The 22,756-nt window shown below is 39.3% G+C and overlaps 1 protein-coding gene across 1 annotated transcript in view; it reads right to left on the bottom strand.

Annotated features, from left to right (window-relative positions):
* TMEM131 (transmembrane protein 131) overlaps nucleotides 1-20,333 on the bottom strand; it is a 246,218-nt gene extending 225,885 nt beyond the window's left edge. The window contains exon 1 of the mRNA XM_045445797.1: nucleotides 19,556-20,333. Within this exon, the coding sequence (XP_045301753.1) occupies nucleotides 19,556-19,736 (181 nt within the window). The 5' untranslated portion in view covers nucleotides 19,737-20,333. The remainder of the gene's footprint in view (nucleotides 1-19,555) is intronic.
* Nucleotides 20,334-22,756: the final 2,423 nt, after the last annotated feature.

Genomic DNA, 22,756 nt, shown 5'->3' with positions numbered 1-22,756 from the left:
GTGCCTGTTCCCACCAGTCACACTGGAAAAACCTACAATTCATGAGATATAGACTAGAGTACTCATTAAAGTCTTGCCTCAGCTGTGGGGAATTTTCAGTCCTAGACTAAGCACTGCTCCAAACCCACCTAACAAATCTGAAAAGCAAGACCCAAAAAAGATCAAGCTGTTCCCAAGCAACTTAATTGCATCTTAGAACAAAGCTCAAGAATAGTTCTAGGAATTCAAAAATATACCAGCCAACAACAAAATAAAATTCACAACATCTGGCATTCAATTACAGGTTAGTGAGCAAAGAGATAAGAAAACATGAACCAGGGCACCTGGGTGGCTCAGTCGGTTAAGCAACTGACTCTCGATTTTGGCTCAGGTCATGATCTCACAGTCATGAGATGGAGCCCATGTCAGGCTTCACGGGGGTGTGGAGCCTGCTTGAGATTCTCTCCCTCTGTCCCTCCTTGCCTACCACATGCACAGGCAAGAACTCTCTCAAACAACAAACAAAAACCAAATGAAACATGAGCCAATAGGAGAATAATCAATTGAAGCCAATCTAGACTTGGCACAAAAGTTAGAATTAGTTAACAAAAGAGGCTTTATAAATGTGTTCCACATGTTCTAAAAGGAGAGAAATAAAACATACAAAAAAGACTGAAATTATACTTCTAGAGATGAAAACGACAATGTGTGAGATGAAAAATACACTTGATGTATGTTGGCTAACTTGACAATAAATTGTATTTTTAAAAAATTTTTAATAAAAAATTACAAAAAAAATCTTAGTGGAAATCAATATAAAGAAACAAAAGAAAGAAACACCAAAAGCTGGTTCTGAGCAAAATATTAAAATTGACAAACTTCTGAACAGAATGATCAGGAAAAAAGAGAGAAGACACAAATTATATCAGGAATGAGAGAGGTGTCACCACTTCAGATTCTACAAATATTTAAAAAATACTAGAACATTATGAACAACCTTGTTGATAAATGTGACACCTTACACAAAATGGACGCAGTCTTGAGAAGACTTTAATTACCAAAGCTCAGTCAGAAAGAGATAACTTGAATAGTCTTAATCTTAAAAATTGAGATTATAGTTTAAAATCTCCCCACAAAGAAATTCCAAGCCCAGATGGTTTCAATTCTTAATTCTTATCACACATTACACGAAAAATACACCAACTCTATATAGACTCTTCAAAAAAATTAAAAACGAAAAAATACCTCTCAACGAATTCCATGAGGCCAGCATTACCAAAAGCAGAGACTTTGTAAGAAAACATAACACTATCTCTCATGACCATAGACATAAAAATTCTAAACGAAATATTAGACACCCCACCCCCCAAATCCAATAATACATTACAAGGATAGTACATCATGATCATTAAGAAACTCAAGGCTGGTAATTCACCATATTAACAGCCTAAAAAAGGACCCTCAAGGGCCACAGAAAAACCATTTGAAAAATTCAACATCTATTCCTGTTAAAAACCCTCATCGAACCAGATACAAAAGAGAACTTCCTCAACCTGAGTAAGGGTATCTGAAAAAGGTGCAGCTAAAACCACACTTAATGGTGAAAGACTGAATGTTTTCCCCCTAAGATGAGGTACAAGATAGGGATGTCACTCTTACTATCTCTGTTAAACACTGTCCTAGAGGTTTCAGCCAATACAATCAGGCAACAAAAATAAAATGTGTCCAGACTGGAAAAGGGGAGGTAACATTGTCTTTATTTGCAAACATAATGATCTATAGAGAAAATATAATGGAATCTATAGAAAAGCTATAGAACTAAAGGTCAGTTTAGGAAGATTACAGAAGATCAATAGACAAATATCCAATTCATTTCTATATATTAGCAAAAACAATAACAACTGAATTAAAAAAATACCATTTAGAATAATATTAAAAATATTCAACAATGGAGATAAATCTGATAAAAGATCTAAAAAGACTGTTACACTGAAAACTATAAAATATTACTAAGAAAACTTAAAGACTAAACACATAAAATTTCCCTTGTTCAGAAGACTAAATATTAATATGTCCATTCTCCTCCAATTGATCATACACTTAACACAATCCCAATCAATATCCCAGCAGTCTTTGTTACATAAAGTGATAATAAGGCTCACATTTTAAGGAAATGTGAAGGACCTACAATAGGCAAAGACTATTTCTTTTCCTCTATTTCTTTTCTTCTATTTCTTCTCCGAAAAAGAAGAACAAAGTTGGAGGACTAACACTATCTGTTTCAGTAATTATTATAAAGCTACAGTAGTGAAGACAGTGTGGTTCTGGCGCCTAGATAGACAAACAGATTACTGGAACAAGCAACCAGATATAAACCAATACATGCATAGGCAACTGATTTTCAACAACTGCACTGACCATGCAGTAAGAAAAGAACAGCCTTTTCAAAAAATAGCACTAGAACTGGATATCCATATACAAAAAAGTGAACTTGGATCCATACTTTGTCCCACATGTAAAAACTAACTCAAAATGGACCACAGATCTAAATGGAGTACCTAAAACTATAAAACTTCTAGAAGAGAACACAGGAGAAAATTTTTGATACCTTGAGTTAGGCAAAGATTTAGATATAATACCAAAAACATAATCTATTAAAGAACAACTTGATAAACTGGAACTTAATCAATTAAAAACTTCTCTTCAAAAGACACCTCTTAAGAGAATGAAAATACAAGCCACAGACTTGGAGGAAATCTTTGCAAACATATACCTCCAGAGGACTTACAGCCAGGATATATAAGGAATTCTCAAATCTCAATTAGAAAACCAATAATGGGGCATTTGGGTGGCTCAGTAGGTTAAGCATCTGACTTGATTTTGGCTCAAGTCGAATAATCTCACAGTTCATAAGTTCGAGCCCCACACTGGGCTCCTCACTGACAGTGCAGAGCCTGCTTTGGATTTTCTCTCTCCCTCTCTCTCTGCTCCTCCCCCACTTATGAATGCTCTCTCTCTGAAAATAAACTTTAAAAACAAAAACAAAAACAAAACAGGGGCACCGACTTAGGCGTCCGACTTCAGCTCAGGCCATGATCTCACAGTTCGTGAGTTCTAACCCTACATGGGGCCCTGTGCTGACAGCTCAGAGCCTGGAGCCTGCTTCAGATTCTGTGTCTCCCCCCCCCCCCCCCCGTCCCTCCCCTGCTCTCACTCTGTCTCTCTCTCTCCCTCAAAAATAAAAATTAAAAAAATAATAATAATGCAATATAGACATGGGCAAAAGATCTGAAGAGCTTCTTCACCAAAAAAGATATTTGGATGATAAATAAGCACATGAAAGGATGCTCAATATCATTATTCACTGGGGAATAACTACTTTGGAAAACAAAGGAGGTTCTTAAACATACAGCTATCATATGATCCAGACATTCCACCCCTAAGTATTTACCCAAGAGAAGCTTTATTTGTAACAGCAAAAAACTGCCAACACCCCACAGTTTTATCAAAATATGATGGATAAACAAATCATGGTATATTCATATGCTGGAATACTACCCAGCAATTAAAAGGAACAAACTATTGATATACATGAGAAGTTGGATGAATTTCAAAGGCACTGTGGTAAGTCACAGAAACCAATCTCAACATTATAGTCTCAAAACTATACATACTGTATGATTTCATTTACATGACATTCTCAGAAAGAGAAAACTATAGTGATGGAAAACATATCATTTGCCAGGGTTTAGAAGTGTAGACACAGGGTGTGACTATAATGGCAAAGCATGAGCGAGTTTTGAGGGTAATGCAACTGTTCTGCATCCTGATTGTGGTGGTAGTTACAGAAATCTATACATGTATTCATAGAATGACACACCACACACACACACACACACAAAATTCAGTAAAAAAAATTTGTTAAGGTAGCATGCATACTCCATATATACACAACACAGACATATCCCCTCCGTCCTTCTCTCCTTCTCTCTCTCCCTTCCCTTCTCTTTACTTCTCTTCTGCTTTCATTTTGCAGTGTATTCCGGTAATCCCTGAATATCAGACTCTAGAGACTTTCTTCATTCTGTTTTATAAGTACTAATAATAATCCACATGGGAATATAATATAATTTATTCAACCTCATATGGACATGTAGGCAGTTTCCAGTATTTTTCAATTAGAAATCATGTTATGAATAACTTTGTGCATATGCATTTGTATATCAGAAGGATATCTTCAGAGTAGGTTCCTAGGACTGGGATTGCTAGGTCAAAATACTAAACACATACGTAGTTATGTTGGATAACATGCCAAATTTCTTTCCATTAAGGCTGTACCTTTTTTGCATTTCCACCAGTAAAGTCGTACTTTTCTACAGGCTCACCAGAGGGGTTAAGGAGCTTTTAAACTTCTGCCAGTCAGATAAGTGAGAAATGGTACCTTATGTATTTTTTCTTAGATGTTTGTCAATTTTTAAATAAGTGTTTTAAATAACAGCTTTATTGAGATATAATTCACATATTATGCAATTTCCCATTTAAAATACACAATGCATGCTTTTTAGTATATTCACAGAGTTGTTCAATCATCACCACTAATTCCTGAACATTTTCATCACCCCAAAAAAGAAACCCCACACCTTTTAGCAGTCACTCTATTCCTCCATCCTAGCCCTAAGCTTTCTGTCTCTAAGGATTGTCTATTCTGGACATTTTTTTTTTTTTTTTTTTTTTTTTTTTTTTTGTGGTCATGCATGGTCTTTTGTGACTGACTTTGTTCGCTTAGTATGTTTTCAAGGTTCATTTGTATTTATAGCCTGCATCAGTACTTTATTCTCTTTTATGGCTGAATAATATTCCATTTTATTTATCCATTCATCAGTTGATGAGACAGACATTTGAGTTATTTCCACTTTTGGGTTATTAAGAAAAATATTTCCATGGACATTTCTGTCCAAGTTTGTGTGTGCACATATGTTTTCATCTCTTTTGGGAATATACCCAGAATTGCTGGAACATAACTCTTTACTTAGCATTTTGAGGAACTGCCAGCCTATTTTCCAAAGAAATTGTACCATCTTATATTTTCAATAGCAACATATGACATTTTAATTCTTCCACATCTTCCCCAACACTTGTTATCATCTGTCATTTTTACTACAAGCATATTAGTAGGTGTGAAGTAGCATTTCATTTCGGTTTTGATTTGTATTTCCATGATGGCTAATGATACCGAGCATCTTTTCATGAGCTTATTGTTTGGAGAAATGCTTTCTCAGATCCTTTGTCCATCTTTTAATTGGGTTGTCTTTTTCTATTGAGTTGTTACGAGTTCTTTTTATGTTCTAGATACATGTCTCATGTATGTGATTTACAAAAATTTTCCCCGAGACGTGTATGTCTCAGGCATGTGATTTACAAAAATTTTCCCCCATTCTGTGGGTTTTTTCACTTCTTTGACGTTGTCCTTTGAAACACAAAACTTTTTCATTTGATGATGTCCAATTTATCTACTTTTTCTTTTGTTGTTTGTGCTTTTGGTGTCTTATCCACCAGGGCAACTCAAGCACAGACTCAATGTCTGTGGCAGGCTAAATAACAGCTTCTCAAGATGTCCACATCCTCATCCCCAAAATCTGTGAATGTTACTTTATACGGCAAAAGGCATTTTGTGGATGTGATTAAACTAAGGATTTGAGACGGGGGGGGTCATCTTGGATTACCCAAATGAGTCCAATGTAATCACATCGGTCTTTACAAGAGGGAGGCATATCAGAGGGTCAGAAGGCGATATGACGATGAAAGAAGGAAGCTGGAATGAATGAAGCAGGACAGTGGAGTAATATGAGTCAAGGAATGCAAGTGACCTCTAGAAGCCCACAAAGGTGAGAACACATTCTCCACCAAAGCATCTAGAAAGAACACAGACCTGCCGATATCTTGATTTTAGAATTCTGACCTTCAGAACTATAAGTGAATAAGTTTGCATTGTTTTAAGCCACTACAGTTGTGGTAATTTGCTACAAAAGCAATAGGAAATTAATACAGGGTTCAAGGTTTTAATTGGGGGCTGATCATATAAACACTCTCCACCTAGCACATTCTAGACTCCCTGAAGGAAAGCAGGTATATAGCATAAACCACATGGACTTCACATCCACTTATTTCCATTTATATAAGAAATTTCTATTCTATTCCACTTATCTATTTATATATCAATACCTTATGTTTTCCAAGTATATAATGGCTTTACAGTATATGTTTAATAACTGCCTGTGCTAATCACACCTCATAACTTTTCTTTTTCAGCATTTCCCCAGCATTCCTACATGTTTATTTTTCCATATGAACTTTAACATCAACTTTTCTAACTCTACAAAAAGTTGTGTTGGTATTTTTTAATTGCATCTGTGTTAAATTAATGTTAGCTTAGGGAGAACTGACATCTTTATGATGTTGAGTTCTCCTACCCAAGGGCAAGGAATGTCTTTCCACTGTTCAAATCTACTTCTCTGCCTTCAAGAATGTTTTAAAGTTTTCCTCAGATTCTGCACATTTCTTGTTATTCTTAAAACCACTTTTTGTTGGTGCTATTATTAATATTGATAGCTTTTGAAATATTTCAGGCACTGTAATTTCTGAAATATTTTAAAAGCTTTTAAAGGGTTTGGTAGAAAGAAAGAGAGAGATAGACAAATAAATAAAGAAAGAAACAATGAATAAAAATACACACATTGGGGTGCCTGGGTGGCTCTGTCGGTTGGGCATCAAAGTCTTGATTTCACCTCAGATGGTCATGATCTCACAGTCATGAGATCCAGCCCCAAGTCGGGCTCTGCACCAGCAGCATGGAGCCTGCTGGGGACTTTCTCTCTCTCTCTCTCTGTCTGCCCCTTTCCCCCAGGCATGCACTCTCTCTCTCAAATTAAAAAAAAAAAAAAATTATACATCAACTAGAGGGAACAAATGTGAATGTCTGTGGGAGTTAGCAGCCTAAGCTCAATGGGCATCCATGAACAGGTTTCTAGAGGGAAGAGAAACATGGATTAATTGACCAAGAAAGTTGAGTGGAATGAGTTAAAATAATTGCTTCTGTAATTCAAACAGCCAAAATCAATAGCTTAAAGTAAAAAAATAAATAAATAAATAAATAAATAAATAAATAAATAAATAAATAAATAAAATTTGAACGGATAAAGTATAACATCTATCCCTAATAACTCTTAAGACTAAAACTCTTAAAAATATAAGAAATTTTCTATTATCAGGAACACCTAATTCCAACCAACTGCTACAATCATACTTCACAATGAAACACTGAAGGTACTTCCCTAATGAAGACCAAAAAAACATAAGTAGGCCCACTTTTTCACCACTCTTATTTAATAGTGTTCTAAAGCTCTAGCCAATGCAATAATACATGCAAACATATATGTTAATATTACTGAATAACTACACTGTTATTCAATCATTTGGGGCCCACAAAAATGGCAATTTCATACAGTTCAACTTAATATGTGTGTGTGAAAGGAAAATAGAAAACATTAAAAATGATGTCAAGTTCCAAATTTTTCTAACATTTTAACACAATCCTAATCAAAAAGCAAATAGAAATTTTAAATTTTTTTCAAAACTGATTTTACGGTTTGTAGAGAATGAAAACAAGATAGACCAGAAAATGCTTTTGGAATAACAGTAATTTAGGGGGAGGTAATAAACTGTCAAGCCAGCTAATAATAAAATGGACAAAATAAAATAAAATTATCAGTTAGGAAAAAAAATAGAAAATCAAGTAACTCATCCAAATATATAATAGAATTTGCATGAAAAGAAAATATTGTGTATAACTCATTAAGTGGTATGAAGGCAACTAACCATTTGAGAAAAATAGATTCCCTACCTGATAACAAAAGATTGATGACTTACAGATTTTCATTTAAAAATAGAATCAGAGAGGGGCGCCTGGGTGGTGCAGTCGGTTAAGCGTCCGACTTCAGCCAGGTCACGATCTCGCGGTCCGTGAGTTCGAGCCCTGCGTCAGGCTCTGGGCTGATGGCTCAGAGCCTGGAGCCTGTTTCCGATTCTGTGTCTCCCTCTCTCTCTGCCCCTCCCCCGTTCATGTTCTGTCTCTCTCTGTCCCAAAAATAAATAAAAAACGTTGAAAAAAAAAATTTAAAAATAGAATCAGAAAAAATATTGGTGAATACACTTTATGCATAGGGCTTCTTACACATGACAACTATAAAGGAAGGCATAAAGGAAAAGAGTGACAGATTTGGTCAATAAATTTTAAAATAATAATAATAAATATTAAAATATAGGGTGCCTAGGTGGCTCAGTCATTAAGCATGTGGCTTTGACTCAGGTCATGATCTCACAGTTCATGAGTCTGAGTCCTGCTTCTGGCGAGCTCAAGCCCTGCTTTGGATGAGCCCTGCTTCTCTCTTTCTGCCCCTCCTGGGATTCTCTCTCTGCCCTATGCTCACTTGTGCCCTCTCTCTTAAAAATAAAAAAAGAGGGGTGCCTGGGTGGCTCAGTGTGTTGGGCATCCAACTTCAGCTTAGGTTATGATCTCGTGGTTCATGGGTTTGAGCCCCACGTGGGGCTCTGTGCTGACAGCTCAGAGTCTGGAGCCTGTTTTGGATTCTGTGTCTCCCTCTCTCTCTGCCCCTCCCCAGCTGGTGCTCTGTCTCTATCTCAAAAGTAAATGAACATTAAAAAAACTTTCTTTAAAAAGAAAGAAAATTCAAATATAGAAAATTCAAATGCAAATGAAAATTTAGAAAAATGCAACTTTTAATCTTTAATTAAGTGTTCATCGAGTCACAAAGGAAAATCCAAATACCAATGGAAAAACTGAAAAAAGACATGATCGAACAAAAGTAATACAAATGAGCAAATCTATAATAGTATTCAACCTTACTAATTTTTTTTTTTAATGTGTCAAGCAATGTGCTAAGAGCTTTCCACCAACTCAGTAAACCTCTGCAACAACTCAATGACAAAAATGCTATCATTATCCCTACTCTATCTATGAACAGTGAAGCTTAGACACAAAGTGGTCAATCATACTTACCAAAGTCGCACAGCCAGAAGGCAGATGACAAGAGTCCAGAGCCACACTCAACCACCATTTCCACTTTTCAACTATTACCTCTTGGAGTCCTAGGCAAGGCCATGATTCTCACTCACTGACTTAGGGAACTCACAAAGCAGTTTTGGTATGTTCTTCCTACCCCAACTCCTTGACATACTCAAAGAATAGTGGTTTCCAGAATCCTTTCCTTGCTGACACACATTCTGACTTTGGTACATATGTAGCATACTACCTAGAGTGGCCCAGGAATTTACCACCTAGAGCACTCTTCCTCTCTCTGAACTTGAGGTACTTGTTACGCCTAACTGTATCACTCTAACAGTGATATGAAGCCATGGTTAAGAAACAGTAGCAATTTTTAAAAAAATAAATTAAAACAATGTGACAACTTTTCTCACCAGATTGGTGAGGACTTAAAAGAAGAGTAATAGCCAATGAGGAAAAGCAGGCACCCTCACAAAGTATTGTTGAAATGTCAAATGATAAGTTTTCTTCAAAGGCAACGTAGCAATATCTTTTTTTTTTTTTTTTGAATGGGGAGTGGGGGGGAGGGAAGAGAGGGGGAAGGAAGAGAATTGGGGAGGGCACAGAAACCTAGAAAACTGATGACTGATGTTGGTTCTTTGTACTTGATAGATTACAGAAAATTTTCTCCATTTACTCGTTTGTATTTTATAATTTGTTTCAACATGCATTTTTTGTGAAATTGAAGAAAAGTTTTCCAAACTGACCTCCAGACTGTATGCACAGGAAGAATTATTGTATATTATATTGTCCCATTTCAGTGGAGATCTAATATTGTGTATTATACTATCACAAGCAAGCCCACACCCCGTACCCCGCTCCCACCAAGGAGCAGTGACAGCCACAGAGGAACTGTAACCAAAAACAGATCTGAAGGGTGAGGGAAGAAGGACTAGCACCCCACATAGGGTTAATGTGAAGATTAAATGAGATGAGGCATGCAAAGCAATTAACAGTGCTGGATACAAAGAAAGTACTTGATAAACATTAGCTGTTGTCATTAAGTAATTACAACCATTATCAATTACAGGCAATAACTGCTTACATAATATATTCCTGAAATGGTGAGATGTCAAACTTGGATAAACACTATCATTTCAGAAATACCTTTTCTTCACTCCAGTTCATTTTTAATTGGTTATGGTTCACTGCCTCTCCTACCAAGACAGGACTGAATGTATTGAAGCACTTAAAATGATAGGTGCAGGAAGAACATGACCCAGACCTCAACCTCTAAAAGCTCAAGATCCTATACAAACACAAATAAACCCAAATGCAGTTTGGAAGAAACTGACAATACTCAGAAATTTTCCTATCTACAAGAATCTCTAGGATCTTAATAAAATTCAATCTAATTCCAGCCTGCTGCTTCTTTCTTACATCTTCCTCTCTTCAACTCGAGTCTCAGTTACCTTTTTTCACACCCAGCTGTAACCAAGAGAAGCCCCAAGTATGGTGAGATAAACCTCTAAATATGAAATAACTCCCCTACATATGAAAGATAACTACTGCTGCACTAGTTCGGGAAAGACAAATTGCCTCTTGGTAGTGCTAACCACTACTTCATTCCCTACTTGCAAACCAAGAAGCAATACTTCAGATGAGTCCGTGCCACCAATTCACACAAGCATTTTTCAAAATGATCCAGTTTGAACAGCACACTGCCCTCTCTTATGCACTGCTCTACCAAATAACTTTTAGAATGATAAACTTTATTTATAGAGAGCTTTGAGATAGGGTTTAAGCTCTAGAGAGCACCCTTCTACTATAAATTCCCTAGAAAATCCTCTGCCTCCAATTTAATCATTCCCTGCCACCCACCCCCCGCCCCCACCAAAAAAAAAAAAAAAAAAAAAAAAAAAATCCAAGTAGGTCCATTGCCATACCATGAATACAAACTGCTAATTAATTTGTATCAGTAGAGCTGGCTTAGACTATTTCTCAAACTTTACTGCTGAGATAGTTTTTTACTATCATGTTTTGATGCAAATGTAATACTATAACTATATAGAAAAAAATTAGTTCTTAAGAACCAAAGTTAGACTGTCATATGATTTTGCAATCATAACTGATTCAGAAAATAGTCACAGTTTGTTAGAACTTAAAAGGACTTAAAATGCATTTCAATTTATACATAAGTAACCTAAGGAAACACTTTAAGCATGTACAATTCTTTGTTTCAAATACAGAACATGTTTCTTTTCTCCAAAACTACATGTTCACAATGCTTAGTCATGTATGAATTGACATAATTTGTTCAAAATGCAGGTCTGATTTATAGCAGCATCAATAATAATATATCTAAGAATAAATATAATAACCAAGGAGGAGAAAGACTTACTTACACACATTGAAAATACAAAAACACTGCTGAAATTAAAGACAACACAAATAAATGGAATGACATCCTGTGTTCATGAAGTGTTAGACTTAATACTGTTAAGAAGTTCACCCTCCCCAAAACAACCTACAGATTCAATATAATCCCTATTAAAACCATAACAGCACTTTTTGCATAAACAGAAAAAAAAAATCCTAAAATCCATATGGAATTTCAAGGGACCCCAAACAGCCAAACCGAACTTGAAAGAGAAAAAAGCTTAAGGACTTGCACTTCCCGATTTCAAAACTTATAACAAAGCTACAGTAACTGGAACAGTGTGGTAACTGCCTAAAAAGACAAACAGAATAGAGAACTCATTGGGCGCCTAGGTGGCTCTGTCGGTTAAGCATCTGACTTTGGCTCAGGTCATGATCTCACAGTTCATGGATTCAAGCCCCACATCAGGCTCTGTGCTGACAGCTCAGGGCCTGGAGCCTGGAGCCTGCAGCCTGCTTCAGATTCTGTATCTCCCTCTGTCTCTGCCCCTCCCCTACTCATGCTTTGTCTCTCTCACTCTCAAAAATAAACATTAAGAAAAAAAAAAGGAATAGAGAACTCAGAAATAAATTCTCATATATATGGTCAAATGACCCTCACATAAGGGTCCTCAACGAGGAAAGGATGTCTCTTCAACAAATGGTGCTGGGAAAATGCGGTATTTGCATGCAAAAGAATGAATTTGGACACTTACCTTACATCTTACAAAAATTAACTCTAAATTGACTGAAGAACAAAATGTAAGACCCCAAACTGTAAAATTCCTAGAGGAAACAGGGGGAAAGCTCCATGACATTGGATTTGACAATGTTTTCTCGTACGGCATGGAAAGCACAGGCAACAAAAGCAAAAATAGACAAATGGGACTACATCAGACTTTAAAAGTTATGTGCATCAAAGGTTACACTCATAAGAGTAAAAAGGCAACCTATGGAATGGGGAAAAAATATTTACAAATCATCTATCTGATGAGGAGCTGTTACCCAGAATATATAAAGAACTCCTACAACTCAACAATAAAAAAAATAACCCAATATAAAAATGGGCAAAGAACCTGAATAGATATTTCTCAAAAAACACAAAACAAAGATACAAATGGTCAACAAGCATATGAAAAGATGCTCAATTAATATCACTTACAAAAATGCAAATCAAAACAAGATATAACCCTACATTCATTAGGATGGCCACTATAAACAAACAAACAAACAAACAAACAAACACAGAAGATAACAAGTATTAATTAGTGAGGATGGGGAGAAACCGAACCTTTGTGCACTGTTGGTAGAATTGTAAAATGGTGCAGCTACTATGGAAAACAGTATGGTAGTGGTTTAAAAAATTAAAAATAGAACTACCATATGATCCAATAATCCCACGTATGGGTATATAACCCAAAAGAATTAAATGCAGGATCTCAGAGACATTGGCACACCTATGTTCATAGCAAAATCACTTACAACAACCAAAAGTGAAAGCAATCCAAATGTCCATTGATGGGTAAATGGATAAATAAAATAGATAAATGGTACATAAATACAACAGAATATTCTTGAGCCTTAAAAAGGAAAGAAATCTTGTCACATGCTCCAATATAATGAACCTTGAGGACATTATGCTAAGTGAAATAAGCCAGCCACAAAAAGACAAATCTTGCATGATTCCACTTAAATGAGGCATCTAAAGTAGTCAAACTCATAAAAACAGAAAGTAGAATGGTGAGGCTGGAGCAGCGGAGAGAGAATTGGGGAGCTGCTATTCAATGGATAGAGTTTCAGTTATGCAAGATGAAAAAGCTCTGGAGATCTGTTCCACAACAATGTGAATATACTGTACTCTTAAAATGGTTAAGACGGTAAATTTCATGTCACGTGTTTTTTTTTTACAATTATAGAGAAACAAACAAGGCAGGTTTGACACTCTACCATGACAGGCATGTCAAGGATCCTCTTAGACAGTAGGGATTTTTCAGACCTTTGCCATAAGTGCTATATGCAACAAGATGAATCATGCAAAGAGTTAGGGCTTTCTAAAAATCTTTCTAAGGCAATCACACAGGAATGAAAAACTGATCTAGTATGGCAAATTAAACTAATGACCACCTAATCCAAAAATGCCTTCATAAGAACAAAGCCCCACAAATGAACTTCTGGAGCTCCTGGACCTCTAATAGAAATCTCGAAGAGATTTTTCCACTGTCAAAAGCTGATGTCACCACCAGCCTCTGGATTATCTCCAGTTCCTTTTAATCAGGGCCAGTTTCTGAGAATATTCCACATATCTAGACTAACTTGTCACACTAATCTAAAACTAAGGAATGTTCACAGAATTCAAGTTAGTCTAAATCTTAATCCAAGAATATATCAGAACCTAAGAACAGGGTCAGTAGCTTTCAATACCAAATATCTGTTCCCCAGATCACACATTCATGGGTCTCCTCAATTTCTTTTTCAGAATGTACATGATCCAGAATGGCCTAAGATTAAGATCATTTTAATGGTTATCAAGTCAATAGTGGGGCACCTGGGTGGCTAAGTCAGTTAAAGAATCCGACTACGGCTCAGGTCATGATCTCACAGCTCATGAATTCAAGCCCCACATCAGGCTCTCTCTGCTGTCAGTGCAGAGCCCGCTTTGGATCCTCTGTCCCCCTCTCTCTCTGTGGCTCCCCCACTTGCACTCACTCTCAAAAAAAATGAACGTTAAAAAAAAAGTTAATGGTAAGTGATATGGATATGTACTTACAGCTATAAAAAAAAGTGCACTTCACTGGAATATTTAATACATTGCTTCTGCACAAACTGGCAGTTCTGCTCTTTCTCTAGTTGGTGTACAACAAAATCTACTACATTAAGAACTCATCCAGGATTATACAGCTTGGTCTACGAACAGATGGCTTGGGATGGAATCCTGGCTCAACTACCTACCAACTCTCTTACCTTCAGAATACTACTTAATTTCTCTGTACCTGTTTCATGATCTATAAATGGGTATATGAGAATCTGAAATCTTAAAATCCAAAAGTTACGAAAGTGTGGTTTACATAAGTGTCTATCACTCGGTTACAATGGAAAGCAACATGTAGGGAAGAAAAAAGTGGTGTCACCCTATGTCTTATTACAGCAGAATTCCTAGTGAGACCAGCAACCGAGTCAGAGTTTTACGTGTACTCTTGACTCTCAGCCCAGGTCTCAGGTACCGGGGGAAGATAAGGTCATTTTAGACAAACCTTCATTTAAAACTGAATGCCTACTATGTACATAATGCTGCTATTGACAGAGGTTCAGAAATTCCAGTCTGGGTGAAGAAATGTCCCCCATAAAATAATTAAAGTAGCTAAATGTGTCAAAATGAATGACAGATGAGTAACAGACAACGCAAACAGAAATGGAGAAAGTGGAGAGGGGAGAGCCTACTGCAGTGCCACCAGGCGGGAGGCTGTTGGGAGAGTCGCCCAAGAAAGTAAACACACATTGACACCACTTGCTAAGGGGTCAAAAATGAGACCAATGTGGCAGAGAGAATAATCACAGCATTAATAAAAACTGGGAAACCAGAGGCGGTGCGAGGCAATTCTGCCCTGGACATGTGCAGTGTGTGCTGGTGGCTGGACACACATAGGAAAGAAGACAGTGGGCGGCTGGAGAGCAGTGACTGACAACTAAGGCAGGATGACAACCGAGAGGCACAAAATCATAGAAATGGAGAAAAGTTCCAAGAAGCAGCTATCAACAGTGTCTGATGCTGCTTAAAACAGACAGTGAAGAAAAGTTCAGCCATAGAAGAAAGGCCTCTGTCTGCCAAGGCCAGTCAGAAAGCTCAAGCCGCATGCAGGATGAAAAAGAATTTCTAAAATATCAAGCACTCAGTAATGATTTAATTTTTCCCCAAGAGTAGGCTGGCTTATTACTACTCCGGATGATAACCAATTAGATGATTTTACATCTACTTCCAAAGCTGATCTTTTTGGCAAGTGTCTATGAGGACCCACTGAAAGGATTATAAAGAAAAAGAAAATAGTCATTAACAAGAGAAAGAGAGGGCACACTTTTTCCAACTACAGGATTCCAAAGCTTCTGGCAGTAGCAAACAGCTTTTAGTAAAAATAAGCCAACAAAAGTTTATTAGTGAAGTAGTATTAACAAAATAATATTCATTTACTAGGCTCTAAATGAAAGAGTAGCCACTCCACCACCATACAAAGGATTAAAATACCTCACTCTTAAGAAAATCACTTCTAAAAATATTTTTACATTATAAAGTAATAATTTGATTAGAAAAAGTAAATACTACTCCTGATGAATTCTGCCTTCCTAAGACAAATCTAATGATTATGTTTAATTTCTTCTGGCCTTTATTCCTAAGTACAGCATTTTGTTCATATGCTTTGTATATAAAACACTTTTGTACCCTCCTCCTGCATCTGTCACAAATACAACTTAAAACAAAAATTTCTGGGGCGCCTGGGTGGCGCAGTCGGTTAAGCGTCCGACTTCAGCCAGGTCACGATCTCGCGGTCCGTGAGTTCGAGCCCCGCGTCAGGCTCTGGGCTGATGGCTCGGAGCCTGGAGCCTGTTTCCGATTCTGTGTCTCCCTCTCTCTCTGCCCCTCCCCCGTTCATGCTCTGTCTCTCTCTGTCCCAAAAATAAATAAACGTTGGAAAAAAAAAATTTTTTTTAAAAAACAAAAATTTCTGCACAAAACTAATGTATCCTGCAAACAAATTTAAAAGTCCTAATAAACACTATCAAACTTTGCCTTGCCATTAATAGCCAATTTATGAAAATACATGTGACACTGAAATTTAATTTGCCACAGACTAAAACAATCATATTCCTGAAAATCTATTCAAGTTTATATTTACTAGCTACACAAGATGTAGCTTTTTATCTACAATGAATTAAAAGACAACCATGCCTTCCAAAGATCCATTTCACAATGAAACTGTATTAGCTGATAGATGATGGTTTTTTTAACAAAGCTCTTATTTGCTGGTCACATTGGGCCGATTTTTTTTTAAGTCTTTATTTATTTTGAGAGAGAAAGAGAGAGAGCGAGCACGGGGGAGGGGCAGAGAGCGAGGGGGAGAGAGAATCCCAAGCAGGCTCTGTGCTGTCAGTGCAGAGTCTGATGCAGGGCTCGGACCCACAAACCGTGTGATCATGACTTGAGCCAAAGTCGGATGCTTAACGGACTGATCACCCAGGTGCCCCACAATGGGCAGATTTATAAATCGAATACTACTAAAAATTATATGTTTAACATATGTACACATATTTTCACTATATATTTTTATTACATTTTCACTACACACATCTATTTCCACTGTTCTCAATATCTAGATCTTAGCTTCAAGAAAAATCCTGACACCAATCCAGGGTAAGTGAATTATTTGTAGTAATTATAGTAGCTTCTACCTCTCCCAACTCTTTCAAAATCCTTACAAACTATAGACCACAGCCAAAACATTCTCAAAGGTCCCTTTTCTCTGAAATAATAACATACTACCATTGAGCCGTAAAAATGGCTGTTAAGATATAGGAATGTTAAGACATCTAGGATGTTAAGACAAGGAAATGGCTCATGCTTCTGACATAAGAAAATTAACATCTAGTCCAAACATAAAAAAAAACTGCATTAGGTAACGCAATTAGCTATTTCCACTGTTTTTCTTCATCAATGAGTTTTATTTTGTTTTGAAGATGTTCTAGTGAAATTCTGCTACAATGGAGGAAAAATATCCCAAATACAAAGTACTCAGAGAACCATCATTAATATTGCAGGGAAATCTTAACTTTGAAAAATTACTAGTTTATACTACTAAAATAAACACAAAAAATCCTCAGGGTATAAATTGACAAACTGAACTCAGCCACCTCCAGAAATCTGCCCAGGTTTCCTGAAAAAACTCAACAGCACATTCTGGGGGGCAAATGGTGTATTTGTGCCCCATAAGATGCTAAACTCATGGTATCACTCACAATCATTTAAGAAAATCAATCCCATTTCTTCTACTTACTCAAACAAAAACAATACCAAAGTTTGATCAGGAAGAAGGCTGAAAGCATAGGCCATTTTTGGAGCAACCTTCGCAGAATATTTTATTAGAACCAGATTTTATCTATGATGGGCAGAGGCTTGTGTTCTGTATTAGTGTGATTACCAGCAACAGCTTGACTAGCTAGTTTGTACATTCAACTGTTCATACAGACACAACATGGGCCACAAAAGATGTCTGATTCTGCCAGGACCACTGACAGATTCAACCACATCTTTTCATACTTCACACCCTGGCAAGTAATTTTTCTCACGTGAGCCCTACATTCATGAGTAGAGAGGTACACTAAAACTTATAAACAAATATGAAATTAGCAAATATAATTTAGGCTGACATTTCTCAAACAAGGGAGTTGTTAACTATACACAGAAAATTAGCATATATAAGGCTGTTGGGGTAAAAAAAAAAAAAAAAAGCAGCAGAAAGATAACCTTAATGTTTTACAAGACTCAATCATTATTTTAGTTCCCCGTGCTAATGGCTCATGAAGATAGTCATTCACTCAAACTAGTGTTAAATCCCTACTGTGTGCCTGGCAGTGTACAAGGTAAGCAAAAGAACAGAAAATCAAGGCCACAATACCTGCCAAGGACTACTTGAAATAAAAAGAGGCATGCCCATTAAATTGCTGTACTGTTTTAGCTTTACTGGACACAAACCACAGGCCAGCCCGTGCTGGACACCGTAGGCACACAATAGTAACAATCATCTAACTGCAGATCTGTAACCAATCAATGAACTATGACAATACCAGGACTGACTAGTCCTAAAGCAGCAATATTTCATTCTGGAAATAATCTTGCCTCCGTCGATTAATTCTTTCAACAGATGGCAATTCTCTGAATAATTTCCACCTATGTGAACCCAGACTAAGGTTGCTTACAGAGTTAAATGAGAGAATGTAATGTTTTGAACAAAAATTGAAAAACAGTAAATAGAGGCACATTTGCACTTCAACACTAATTTGGTTTGCATTTAGCCATTGCCTTCAAAAATGATAAAAAAGCAAGTGACTTTAGTCATAAAGCAGAATATCAACCCGAAAGTTACTGTGGCAAGACATTGTTTTCTAGTAGTGGCAGTTTAGTGGGAAACGGAAGCTAAACAGGTTTTGCTTAGCTTTTTAAAAACCATTCACTTTTAGTGATTTCTTTGTGAAAGCTGTGACCACCCATTTCCTTAGGCTCAAAAACAGGTAGTCCCAACACAACTACAGATTTGGTACAGTCTTCAATACTAACAAGTTTTTCTTAAGTAGGTGTCATCTCTTAACGAAATTATAAAGGCTTGCAAACTAGAAACGACATCTGCTTTTAAAATCTTTCACGTTAAAGATGACACCCGATCTTAAATTAAAAATGTAAACAGATTTCCAATACCTTAACTAGAGAACTAAACGGAACTGTATTATGGATATAGAATTGCTAGCTAAACAATCTACTGCAAAGCGATAAAGGAAAGATGAAGAAACAAGATTCCTCACCAAGAAATGTTTGAACAAATTCAAAGTAAAATTCTGTAAGCTATGTTTTGAAGCCTTTCCACCAGTCTTGCTATTTTTACTACGACATTTAAAAGTGAGCTCTGTGTGCACGCCGTTATTAAAACCGCAACCGAAGGGGGAAAAGTGTTCTAAAATTTGCCCATTAACAGCAATCAAGACTACAAATATGCCCCTCCTACATAGTGAGCCAAGTGGCAAGAAGATACGAGAACTCAGGAAGTTTTGAAATGGCAGTGACAGGAGTCAACAGGGAAGGCAAGGGGAAAGAATCACGGAGAACAAGAGCAACTCCGTGCGGCCAACGCCACGAGTTGGCATCCGAACTGCAAGTTCCCGGCTCGGGACGGGACTCGAACGGGCAACTTCGCGCCGGACGGAGCTGCGCGCTCGGCCGCCCTCCGAGCCCCGAGCCGCAGCCCTTCGTCCCCGTTCGTAGTCCCGCTGCCGCGTCCGCGAGGGCGCGCTGACAGCCGCGGGGCCGGGCCTGGGAGATGCCGGCCGGCTGACACCCACCTTCCTTCTCGGCCCGCGCCGCGGCCACTACGAGGGTCATCACCAGGTGCAGCGCTCCCAGTAGGCCGGCGGCCCCGCTCCGCGGGCCCCCGCCGCGGCTGGCCGCGGGCTCCACACCGGCCCCTGCGGACGTGGAGGCGGCGGCGACTCCTGCTGCTCCTCCTCCAGTCCGCTTCCCCATCCCTGCCGGCCGGGGGCCGCCGCGCTCGAGGTCCGGCGCGGCCCTTCTCGGCGAGGCGGCAGCGGCACGGGAGCCGTGGTCCGGGCTCTGACCGCGGCGCCGGGGGCGAGAGTGGTTCCGGGCCCAGGGCTCGGGCTCCGGGCGTGGGTCTGGGTCCGTACGTGCGTGTGAGCGAGAGTGTCAGTCACGGCCTCGGCCTCAGCATCGCCTACGAAGAGTCGAAGCGGAGAGGCCGCGGGTCAAGCACGGCGGGCGGCCATACTGGAAACGGGCACGGGCCGCGGGCTCTGGGCGCTGGCTGCGAGGGGCGGGGCGCGGCCCTGGGCACCGCCCCCGCCGTGCCGTCACCTGAGGGGCCAGCCGGTCAGTCTGCCCCGGAGTCCGTGAGTCTTAATTTCTCGTCCGGCTCTTGGCGACCCAAGGCTTCACTAGCCGGACAGGACGCGGGCAGTACAACTCCAACCTGTGACTTCTGCCCCGCGGGAGAGGAGAAGGGGGAGGGAAGAAGGACCAGGCCCCGTCGCCAGGACTTATGATGGCGGTTCACGCTTCGTGGAGGCAGTGACGGCAATCACGTGGAGACGAGGGGGCCTAGTCGCGCAGCCGCCCTGGGGCGTGGGCGGGGCCGAGAGGGACTGCGGGGCGCCTGGGGAGGCTTGCCCGCTGCTCCCACGCGGGAACAAACCTCTTGCATCTCTAGTGCTGCAATGCTAGAGCCTACCAGAGGACTGAGTGCGCATCCAGACCTCGAGGCCCCGTGCGGAAAATCCATTCCAGTGACTCCTTCTGGTCCCGCCTATGCCTCTCGGCCTGACAATACTCCGGGCCTGATTCAGTTCCTGGTGGCGCTTCTTTGAGATCTGGGACTTGCTCCATTCATCTTTGTATCCTCAAGTCACAGTACCCAGAAGCGCTTAATGGAATCCTCTTGCCCTTGGAATTGTGCCTACTTTGCTGCAGGAAAACCCTTTGCTTGGTGTATATAAAGCAGCACTGACCCTGGAGGGAGAGGGCAGGTTGTTCTTTAGAAAAGTGCCCGATGGCCATACTGGCTTTCTCCGTCTGGGAATAATTCTTAAGACGTTTTATACACATAGTTCCTTCAAAGCCCAAATCAAAAGCCTTCTTTAGTCTCCTTCAGGAAGGCTTCTCATGCCTCTTAACACCTTAGGTCGAGGTTCTTGGTGGGCATGGCTATACTCTTCAAAATTTAAGGTCCATGAGAGTCCCTCTTCTTAATAACTTCCCCTACCTCCTTAGTAACTATTTTAATAACTTTCCCTAATTCCACAGCCATTTGCTTATGCTTAGCAGTATTGGTTGGGTGAATCAATGCATTCTTTTTTTTTTTCAACGTTTATTTATTTTTGGGACAGAGAGAGACAGAGTATGAACGGGGGAGGGGCAGACAGAGAGGGAGACAGAATCGGAAACAGGTTCCAGGCTCTGAGCCATCAGGCCAGAGCCTGACGCGGGGCTCGAACTCACCGACCGCGAGATGGTGACCTGGTTGAAGTCGGACGCCTAACCGACTGCGCCACCCAGGCGCCCCGAATCAATGCATTTTTAAGGCCACATAAGGTCTCCACCTCAATACGTCTGAGAACAAACTATAAAGGAAAATAAGATCAGACTTGGAAAAGGAACTCAGAGTGCCACCCTATGCTGTAGTCTTCTTTATCAAGCAAGCACTTAAGTTTATTTGTAAATTAATACATTTTTTATAGTCTTACCCTGATGATTTTGAAAAGCAATTTTGTTTTCCTGAGCATTAGTGTTAAAATTGAGAAATCAAACTTTGTTCGTGATGTAATGTAGTAGGACTTGTTATAATCTCTTAAGTTGGATTTTCTGTATTTATATATGTAAGAAAAGATTTCCGGAAGGCTTTTAACTCACAGAAGAAATCAAACCCAAGGATAAGTAACTGAGTGCCTTAAATGGGTCAAAGCTTACCTTCCAATGTGCAGTACAAAGAGTTGGCAACCCTTCCCCCATTACCAGGTTCAGGGCAGACAAGCCTCTCCAGCTATGAAATGCTCAGGTTCTCTTACACAGGAATCAACCACATCCTCTGATTAGCCTGAGGCTCAAGAGCCGCATGGGAAATAACTTGCATATGTCTGTAATTGGAGCTTAGACATATACCAGGCATGTTTGATCAGAGGCCAATTTCCCATGAAGCTAATGAAGCTTAAGTTTTAGGGCTCCACTCTTGCACAAGTTCCTTCCAAGGCCTTCCACCTAACTGTGTATTTATAAGTTTTAATCTTGTTCTTAACGGGCACCCGCCCCTCTCCAATAGTGTTGTAAGCTTTTAAGGCCCACTATACCTGAACCTCCCCTGTACCTGATGGACATTAGGAGCCAGAGGGGTGATAATGGAAGTTCATTTCACAGAAAGGGCAAGGACACTTCTGGGAGAACAATAATAAGAAAGACTTACTAGACAGCATGGTAAACTTTGTTGAGCACCCAGGGTTAAGCCACCATCACCTCATTATCCCCTCTCCCACAACACTCATGTGTCTTGGGAAGGAGAAAACTATGAGGTGAAACAGAAGAAACTATCACCAAGGACCCTTCTGAAGTTCTTGATTAGCTCCAGACCTTCCTTCTCCCCTTGAGAAATTAGAGAGACCTGGGCATTTGGCAGGCCAGTGTTTATCAAGGTGCCACCCCCAGACCAGCAGCATCTGCATCACCTGGGAACTTGAGGTCCAGCAATCTGTCTCAACAAGCCAGCTGAGTGATTCTGGTACATGTTCAAGTTTGAAAACTGTTGCCCTAAATTGATATAAGCCAGGAACTACAGGTTGTTGGGACTCCTCATCTTCTACTTGCTTTGCTCTCTAGCCAGATTAGTAAACTATTGGAAGCAGAGTTAAAAGGGACTCAGATAAATTTGGGCTTAAATCCCAGCCTTGCCTTTATTAGCTATATGATGATAGGCAAATTATGCAACTTTTCTGGCCTCACTTTCCTTATATGTAAAATGATACCTAATAAATTTGGGGAGA

This window comes from Leopardus geoffroyi, chromosome A3, assembly GCF_018350155.1.
Source record: "Leopardus geoffroyi isolate Oge1 chromosome A3, O.geoffroyi_Oge1_pat1.0, whole genome shotgun sequence".
Lineage (NCBI taxonomy): Eukaryota > Metazoa > Chordata > Mammalia > Carnivora > Felidae > Leopardus > Leopardus geoffroyi.
Note: the sequence above shows the minus strand (reverse complement) of the source record. Positions and strands in the feature narration are given on the sequence as shown.